The sequence below is a fragment of the Haliotis cracherodii genome, unplaced genomic scaffold (assembly GCF_022045235.1).
Source record: "Haliotis cracherodii isolate W230 unplaced genomic scaffold, xgHalCrac1.p SCAF_2, whole genome shotgun sequence".
NCBI classification, from domain to species: Eukaryota; Metazoa; Mollusca; class Gastropoda; order Lepetellida; family Haliotidae; genus Haliotis; species Haliotis cracherodii.
The window spans coordinates 27077322-27087752 of NW_027266275.1; the positions used below are offsets into that span (position 1 = coordinate 27077322).

The window sequence follows — 10431 nt, forward strand, 5'->3', positions numbered from 1 at the left end:
TCATATTGGCAGAGGCACATGATATGCAATTAAGAAAGGTCTTTCTTTATATCATTGTAAATATATCCCATTGTCCTATTAGCAGTGATACATAATATACAATTAAGAAAGAACTTTCTTTATGTAAGTAAGGATACGAATTTATGGATGACCAACTTCTTTATTGCAATTAAGAGCGACGTTTCGGTGTAGGTTCTACACGTTATCAAGCAAGTGATGACTTGCTTGATAACGGTGTTAGAACCTACACCGAAAACGCCGTTCTTAATTGTAATAAAGAAGTTGTAGGACCTCTGTGGTTCAGTGGAGACAGCGTCTGTCCGGAGAGCAGAAGGTCGTGGTTTAGACGTCCAAAGATGGTACTTGTTGCCACCCTGCCAGGCGCTCGCCAAAACAAGGTCAGGTCGGCTCTGAGTAGTATACCGTGTCTCAGTGGTGTATTGAAGTTAACCTGCGTCATGTTATGTCAGAGGGCTAGCACTTTACAGTCGGTATAGGTCCGGACTGGTGGAAGCAGCCACACCCACACATACGCGCGCTCACACACACACACGCATGCACGCACGCACGCGTCTCGATGTAAGTACAATCATCTTGGACGCGACGTTAAACCCCATTTCACCCCACCTTTAAACATAATGACTAACCGCAGATGTTATTTATCAATAATAAAACTCACCATTACAGCATAAAAAGAAACAATCAATTTTTATCTTCTTCACAGAAAGTATTTCGCCAAGAGAACTGACACTTTCAGCAACAGAATAATAGCAGTGTTTTGTTTTCAAATTGGGTCGAGACATCCTAATGCGAGGAGTGGCTGAAAACGTCTGAGCCGAAGTATGATGGACTTGGTTGATGGAGTTGGCTGCTTATTATGTTTCAACACAACCTACATCCTGCCTGGATCCCACTGGTGTAGATTCCTCCTGGTGGTATAAAAAAGTCTTACATAGCAGAAATGATGTTATCATCATTTGCACAGTACATTCTTCCAGTTTTTGGAAGCAGTGGAAATCTGGTGAAAACGGAGGATGTTCAATGAGTTGAAAGCCACAGTCACGCAGCCATGGGAACAACAGACCCATGCACAGAAGCTGGTGAAACAACGCACCTTCAGTGAGTTTCCACAACGCTGATGAGGGGAATTTGACTGCTGTTTCGTCTCTGGCTGATAGTGGTCAACCAAACCTTATCCATGGGTACAAATCGCTTAACAAAATCAGATGGGTCCGCTTCAAAACAGCGTGAGAGATGGTGAGCCTAGAGCGTTTTTTATTTGAAACCTTGTTATGCAAAGTTCATTCCTCAGAATGTTTTCAACTCTCTCTTGAGAGATGCATACTGTATTGGCTATGTGACGTGTGGTAAGTCGTCTGTCATCTATAATCATACCATGTATTTTATCAACATTTTCATCCAGTAAGCGGCAGTTGAAGTTCTTCCTGATCTTTTCATCTCCGAGGCTGTCTATTCCTATCATGAACTGCAGTGGGAAAGGAAGGAGCATCGTCCTCTAAAGGGGGCGGTCGGGTAGCCTTGTGGTTAAAGCGTTCGCTCGTCACGCCGAAGACCCGGGTTCGATTCCCGACATGGGTACAATGTGTGAAGCCCATATTGCTGGAATATTGCTAAAAGTGGCGTAAAACCATACTCACTCACACATCCCCTAAAGTTGAAAACATGTCCGCATGCATGGCTGTTGGAGTTAGCCCTAAGGCTTTCATATTGAGATACTTGTTGATAGACATTTTTTTTCGTTATCAACAAAGAATACCTTGTCACTTTGATGTCAGCAGAAATATGCTGCGTGGTTGTGAATTTGGTTCAAATGCAGCATGTAATCATGGCCAGTAATGTATTAAATACACGCAAAATATTAATGGGTCACTATACATAGTTAGTAGTAGTAGTTAGGCTCAGAACCACCCCTCGTAGCCCACGTCATATTTTCAGACTGAATTTCAGATGCATGGCGCTTAACTTTTGTCAAAGTCGTAATTGGAGTTATCTTTTGTTTCATTGTACTTGGAATTTACTCCACAAAAATGTGTAATACGTGTTTGTGATAGGCCATTTCACTTTTCTGTCCTATGAAGAGATTGGTTCCTGACAGTTTAATGCAAGAGTAATTACTTCCATGTAGGTTTTTATCGATAAGTTCTTTAAGATTTTGCTCAGTGTGTCTGGTATGTCTAAGTGCATTAACCATAGGACTCCAAGTTGAAAAGGTGGTTATCTCACATCAGAACACGCTGCTTATGTCGGTAAATACAACCCTTTTCCTCCTAATGCTCTATTGACAGGACGGTGTGTTCGTGATGGATTGCGTGATGCTGTTAGTGGCGACAGGTGCTGTTCATCCTACAAACATATGCTTGTATTAACGGAAGCCTGATATTGCCACTGTTTTCCCATGGAAGACGATCAATCACCCTGGACCATGACACGGCATACGATGCCAACTATAGATCCAGCCAGCTCCTTAGTTCTTTCACCAAAAGGATCCCTCAAGCTCCATCCTAACGCTGAAACAGCTCCAGACCAGCCTCTCGGCTTTGTAGTGTGCCACAATCACCGCGACGGACTCAACACCATCCATGGAATTTGATAACAGTAATCTTGGTGTCGTCTGCTCCAGTCATCAATCAATGAAGATGAAGAGGAAAGCGGGAAACAAACTCACGAGAAGAGACTACGAGATGACAGGAAGTCCTCCCCAGGGTACAACTCGTCTAAGGCAACTGGCACGAGCACCACAATGCTAATACAGCCAAGGTTTGCTTTACTTTGCACAACAGACGTAAGAGTAAGTCGAGAACTGAATGGGTTGGTAATCCCCATTACTCGGACTCTCAAAACGTGCCGCCGTAAAGCGGACATAGAATGCAGAGACGTGATATTCCAGACTGCCATAGTATTTACGCCATATAATCAGAGCAGAGAGAGCTGGTTGCCCGACGTGGCCGGACGGTCCAGTGTTGCAGCAATCGACTGCCAACCCATGCCAATGAACGAATGTCCTGGCCTAATCTGGCAACATTGGAGTCATTAGACCTGATTATCTGGAAGCCAGGAGAAAGAGAGTATTCCGAGGCAGGAAACAGACTCCAGTTTACTCGATGGACATTAACTGTCCTTTACAGGACTGCCACGTTTTATACCCGCATATAGAAATATGTGTGTTTATATATAAAAGTACTTGCAGTTCGATTGTACAGTCCAATATGTTTAAAATGTAAAACAATTTGATGAAAATTCTCCCAGATGATATGAATGAAACATGTCGGAGGAAGTATTTGGCGTTGTGTTTTGTTTCAAATTTGCAACATGTATCGATTAATTGATTATTGACATGATCAAGTTTCGAACCACTTTAACATGTAGCTTACAATATTTGAAATTAGGTATATTGCAGATATAACTTAAAGTTATAATGTTAATGTGATATAATGTTAAAGTTTCAAGAACATTTTATATGAAAAGGGTCATGTTCTATAATTCACCACCATATGTATATATCGATGTCTTAGACACTTTGTGGTAATCTTGGTCGTGTTGGGCCACGCTCTGCAGAGCAATTGGCTGCCTATTATAACTCCTACTTAATGGTCGACCAACATCACTCAGAGTACTAGCATAACTGTGTTGAAAGGGACCCTTGTTTATAAATGCATGGTATCAGATACCAAACAAGAGAGCCTTCTATACACATACATGTTTCGCTGTGTGATGAGATAAAACTCCACGAAGTCCTAATCTCCTCACCTTTTTACCCAGAATCCCGTGTTCTGTGCCTTAATTCAGGAACAAACAAAAACGCTCCCACGTCGCCTGGTCTAGACCACTGATTTTAAAAAACCATTGCAAATTTAGGTGCACAATTAAGATAAGTATTCTCTTGGTACAATGACTGCTCCCCTTCTTGTGCTGTTTCCCTCCCCACTCTCTATTGTCACTTGCACGTCGTTGATCGATTTTGCAATCACTTCGACCTATAGTGCTTGTCAGTTCCAATGTAGCTGAAGTCCCAAACTTCAAGCCTCGCTGTGCTTCACACCTTGTTTATCATTGGTCTTTTGAGCGAGAACTATTGTTCTCAGTGATGGAAAATGTACTTTGTTAGGTAGCAAGAAGTCAATTAGGCCCGGCCATGACACACGGAGTATGTATTTATCAGCGTCTCTCGGACCTGTGGGAATCGCGGAGCAATCCCGTCACTGCTGACTTAGCGTGACGTGCAGTTGTTCTCACTAAAAGAGGGAAATAACCGTCCATCTTTAGGCTAGCATGGAAATTAAAGCTGAAATGGTTTAAACATTATAAACTGATGTGTTTTTTGTTTACAGTTTGCTTGTTTTTGTTTAAAAAGTCAGCCTCTCTTGCATATTTATTGAATAAGGATCCATTAAATTCACATGAAACGAACAGACGTATCAGATGTATAGCTCTTCTGGCTACACGGCTAAGAAAAAGGAACCTTCCATTAAGATCTTCGACATTGCTCCTATATTTTCTGTTCCTTTAGTTCAAAGAACCTGAACTATTAAACGTTCCAGGTTTAGAATGTTCCAAAAGACATAATCTGTTCTTTTAATGTTGCTTTTTTATATTTCTAGTTAATCAAGGAATGAAGAGCAATAAAAATCATCACAGCACTATATTGATAAACCATCAATAAAAATGAGCATATCACCTCAATTAACATGAAGCTATTGTATAAGAAGTATAGTTGTTAAGAGTTTGGAAAGCTGTAGTCACTGCGCTATAATTAAGATGAAGATCAATACACAGTTATCACACTGCCCTGCAGCCAACAATCGCCAGTGAAGTATCGAGAAAGAACACAAGAAATCGCGGTATCGCCAGCCTATGGAACGGTCGACAGTCTTAGCGTTTGTTTTGCCGTACTCCCAGTGGAGGATTACATCCCTATTTCAAGGCTTTTTATCAGGAGCCTTTAAAGAATGTCATTTTGCGGGATTAAACGCCCCAAGGCAGTCGATGCACGCTTGACAAGCTCAAACCGATGACCTCATCTTGCTTGTGACACTACATCAGTCTTAACCATACGCGCTCCTAATGCTACATCCATGTTCAGGGTTGTAACCATTAGGTGGAGCTTTGAACGCCCATAACATTCTCTAATCTATATGGAAATCGGAGCGGTTTTACATGTTCTGTTTGTAATTTGAACGTGATTTGCTACAAACAAATTGTGCGGGGTCGTTTTATTACAAACAGGATCTGGACACGAATAATGGTTTTATTGAATGAAGATCGTAAAGTAAAACAACCAGATATACAGGATGACATTCTAAATAAACAACCTGCAATCATCGTTTTTGAAGATCAGCCTAACAGTTTATTGCTGTGATTATTTCTGTGAACGGGAACAATTTCATGAACGTTCCTGTTATTTTTATAATTTTTATTATGGGATAAACTCTTATAGGAGCCCTCGCACGTCGAGTGTTAATAAAGTGTATGGTCATGTTGTTTATTTTTGCAGTCCGTCATGACAAAGACCACAGGTTCAATTGAGCTTCAGGTACTGTGCGCTGTGAGACACCCTCTCTCTTCCACCGGGGCGGTCGGGTAGCCTAGTGGTTAAAGGGTTCGCTCGTCACGCCGAATCCCGACATGGGTACAATGTGTGAAGCCCATTACTGGTGTCCCCCGTCGTGATTTTGCTGGAATATTGCCAAAAGCGGCGTAAAACCAAACTCACTCACAATCTTCCACCCACTCACCTAACCCTCCCATCCCCCAAGAGCATCAATGGTCGTCGGCGGCCCCTGAAGGATGACATTGAAAATGGAAACTTAAGTAAGGCGTCCAGCAACAAATGAAATTGTAGAACTGAATATTGTATCTTCTCAGAAGCCACACTCTCAGGAATCCTGAAGCTATGGTGTACTGAAAAGTACCACAATGATACTGAGATTGTTTGTGGCATTTTAAGATTTGTTTTCTTAGATTTATAGAATTTGAAAAGTTCTCACTGAAACAGGCTCCTTTTTGCAAAACACAACTACACAAGGCATAATCCCAATGTTCATATTGAAACTAATGTTCTTTTGATTTCGTTTTTTTTCTAAATTAACGTTTTTAGACGGTACTGCAGCTGGTTGTGTGTGAGAAAAGGTCACGCAATCCCCATGTGTCTGGACATTAAGCACAGACAGCTGCGTGTACCCCCAGTTTGGCGCACAGTGATATATCCTCCCGTCAGGCTTACAGTGGTATCTCCCCTTGTTAGGCATACAATCGTATATCCCCTTGTTAGGCATACAGTCGTATATCCCCTTGTTAGGCATAGTCGTATATCCCCTTGTTAGGCATACAGTCGTATATCCCCTTGGTAGGCATACATTCGTATATCCCCTTGTTAGGCATACAGTCGTATCTCCTCTTGTTAGGCATATAACCGTATCTCCTCTTGTTAGGCATACAGTCGTATCTCCTCTTGTTGGGCATACAGTCGAATCTCCTCTTGTTAGGCATATAATCGTATCTCCTCTTCTTAGGCATACAGTGGTATCTGCTCTTGTTAGGCATACATTCGTATCTCCTCTTGTTAGGCATACAGTCGTATCTCCTCTTGCTAGGCGTACAGTGGTATCTCCTCCCGTTAGGCATACAGTCGTATCTCCTCTTGTTAAGAGTACTGCTGTTTCTCCCTCCATAGGGCATATCGTCATATTTCTTCCTGTCAGGAGAATATATCGACTCACTTCAGGCGATACAGTCATGCTACAGCAATATCTCCTTCTCGGGCGTACAGTTCTTCTCACTTCGGGCGATACAGAGGTATCTCCTCCCGCCAGGAACGCTGCGTTATCTCCTCCCGTTAATTGGACTTACAATATCCTCTCCCACCACGACTTACAATATCCCTCCCACCACACCTTACAATATCCCTCCCACCACACCTTACAATATCCCTCCCACCACGCCTTACAATATCCCTCCCACCACCACGGCTTACAATATCCCTCCCACCACGCCTTACAATATCCCTCCCACCACGCCTTACAATATCCCTCCCACCACACCTTACAATATCCCTCCCACCACCACGGCTTACAATATCCCTCCCACCACCACGGCTTACAATATCCCTCCCACCACCACGACTTACAATATCCCCCCCACCACGCCTTACAACATCCCTCCCACCACCACGACTTACAATATCCCTCCCACCACACCTTACAACATCCCTCCCACCACCACGACTTACAATATCCCTCCCACCACCACGCCTTACAATATCCCTCCCACCACCACGCCTTACAATATCCCTCCCACCACCACGGCTTACAATATCCCTCCCACCACCACGACTTACAATATCCCCCCCACCACGCCTTACAACATCCCTCCCACCACCACGACTTTCAATATCCCTCCCACCACCACGACTTACAATATCCCCCCCACCACGCCTTACAACATCCCTCCCACCACCACGGCTTACAATATCCCTCCCACCACCACGGCTTACAATATCCCTCCCACCACACCTTACAACATCCCTCCCACCACGCCTTACAATATCCCTCCCACCACCACGGCTTACAATATCCCTCCCACCACACCTTACAATATCCCTCCCACCACCACGGCTTACAATATCCCTCCCACCACCACGCCTTACAATATCCCTCCCACCACGCCTTACAATATCCCCTCCACCACACCTTACAATATCCCTCCCACCACCACGACTTACAATATCCCCTCCACCACACCTTACAATATCCCTCCCACCACCACGCCTTACAATATCCCCTCCACCACACCTTACAATATCCCTCCCACCACCACGACTTACAATATCCCCTCCACCACACCTTACAATATCCCTCCCACCACCACGGCTTACAATATCCCTCCCACCACACCTTACAATATCCCTCCCACCACCACGGCTTACAATATCCCTCCCACCACACCTTACAATATCCCTCCCACCACCACGACTTACAATATCCCTCCCACCACCACACCTTACAATATCCCTCCCACCACCACGGCTTACAATATCCCTCCCACCACGCCTTACAATATCCCTCCCACCACACCTTACAATATCCCTCCCACCACGCCTTACAATATCCCTCCCACCACGCCTTACAATATCCCTCCCACCACCACGGCTTACAATATCCCTCCCACCACACCTTACAATATCCCTCCCACCACCACGGCTTACAATATCCCTCCCACCACACCTTACAATATCCCTCCCACCACCACGGCTTACAATATCCCTCCCACCACACCTTACAATATCCCTCCCACCACACCTTACAATATCCCTCCCACCACCACGGCTTACAATATCCCTCCCACCACACCTTACAATATCCCTCCCACCACCACACCTTACAATATCCCTCCCACCACACCTTACAATATCCCTCCCACCAGGCCTTACAATATGCCCCCCACCACGCCTTACATTATCCCTCCCACCACCACGGCTTACAATATACCCCCCACCACGCCTTACAATATCCCTCCCACCACGCCTTACAATATGCCCACCACCACGGCTTACAATATCCCCTTCCACCAGAGCCTCACGATATATTCTCCCACCGCGGCTTACAATATCCCTCCCACCACACCTTACAATATCCCTCCCACCACGCCTTACAATATCCCTCCCACCACCACGGCTTACAATATCCCTCCCACCACACCTTACAATATCCCTCCCAACACGCCCTACAATTTCCCCTCCACCACACCCTCCAGTATCTCCTCATACCAGGGCCTAACAATACCTATTTTAAGACTCACTTCGTTGTCCCTTCTTGTCAGGCACAGCGCCCTGCATGTCCACAACACTGACCCGTCGGTTGTGTATGTTGGCTTCTGTCCAGCACTCGTGAGATGAAAACATCAATTATCCAAATATCAGTGTCCATTGTCAGTGAGCGACGAGCGGGCGATGAGAGGACTGGTCAGCAAACTGACCATGTAAATTAAACTAATTGGATCCCATTACTGTGATGACCATTCTCACTGGACATGATGAAAGGAGTGCTGATATAAAACACCCCTGCCTTCAAGTTTTAAATCATGGTCGTCAATGTCTAGACTTGCTGCATATCTCCCTTCTCCGGTATCTGAGGTCACCTCAGTGCAACATCAATACCACTTAAACATGTTAGTACTGCGAGCAGCTTTCTTGTGATGTTGAAAGAGAAACCTTAAAAAATATGCACTGCTTGGTATTTATTGTAAGACACGTCCAGAGAAAAGTGAGTGTTGTGAATTCGAAGATACCCTATAGCTTTCAGATTCACCCATCAGATTTAGATATGATATGAGTGGTTTGCTCAGGGACCTAGGCGTCTCGTTTTTCTGTTAAATAATTAGTCACAAAAACGGATTTGAAAGAGCTTGCTTTCTCAGTTTTTGAACAAGACGAAACTGTTTCCTGGATATACTGATATCCCCCCAAAATGTGTGGTGAAAAGAAATATGTTGTGTTTTGACAGAACAAAATTGCACGCTTTGAAGCAGTGACAGAATATATGAAATGGTGAGTCCATTCTGAGTTGTTTTCTATGTATGTATGTGTGAGTGTGTTTGTATAAGTGAACTGTCATCTGTTTTCTGTCTATATGAGGACGATTAGGTTGCATTTGGGTTCAGTTCCCCACATGGGGACACTGTCAGAATGTCTGGTTTCCCCCGCCGTGATATTGCTGGACTATTGCATAAAGCAGCGTAAAACCATACTCACTCACTTTCTCTGTCTAAATGTATTGTACCATTTGTTTGAAATACTCTTGGACACACAATATGGTATTTTGAAAGGTTTTGTGAGTAATGTGTGTTTTATAAACTGCCCATTAATTTGGTGTGTCCTAGAAAGGATTCAGTCAAGTTGCCTTTACAAAAGCATTCAAAATATGTCAAAATTTGACCAAGTGTCGCGTTGTCGCATTGTCGTCCTTCTGAGGAAAATATTATTCAAAGCGCGACAATGAAACGATTGGTCAATCGTGCTTTAGTTAGTCTTTAGACGCAATAACATCCACAGATTATGTGTTCCAATCCCAAATTCGCACAGATTATGGTCCTTGGTTTGTTTCGCTAAAGTTATCAAAGTCAGGCAACTGCGTAGGACCTTCCTTACATATTCGTCCGACACGCCACAACATAAGTCAATAAGTCCAAACCGTAAATAAACGTCATTTATCGGGTATTGAACACCTACCCTGTCTTTTTAAAGGCTACCCCTGTTGATATAACCTCCCCCACTCAGCTGGAGTTCTGCCTTCTCTTCACGACCGGTAGTACCTGGTTTTATCAAGGGCATTGTTGTGTTTTGAAAAGGACAAACACATAAAACTTGTGTCTTTGCACTTGACCTGATAATATGTCAATGCTGCGCCTATTTCCGCT

General features: G+C 44.0%; 1 protein-coding gene across 1 annotated transcript in view; it reads left to right on the forward strand.

Moving 5' to 3' along the window:
• The window catches only part of LOC139467540 (mucin-2-like), a 71692-nt gene extending 62781 nt beyond the window's left edge, over nt 1-8911 (forward strand). The window contains exons 2-4 of the mRNA XM_071249073.1: nt 2642-2809; nt 5513-5551; nt 6692-8911. Of these exons, the coding sequence (XP_071105174.1) occupies nt 2642-2809; nt 5513-5551; nt 6692-8911 (2427 nt within the window). The remainder of the gene's footprint in view (nt 1-2641; nt 2810-5512; nt 5552-6691) is intronic.
• Nucleotides 8912-10431: the final 1520 nt, after the last annotated feature.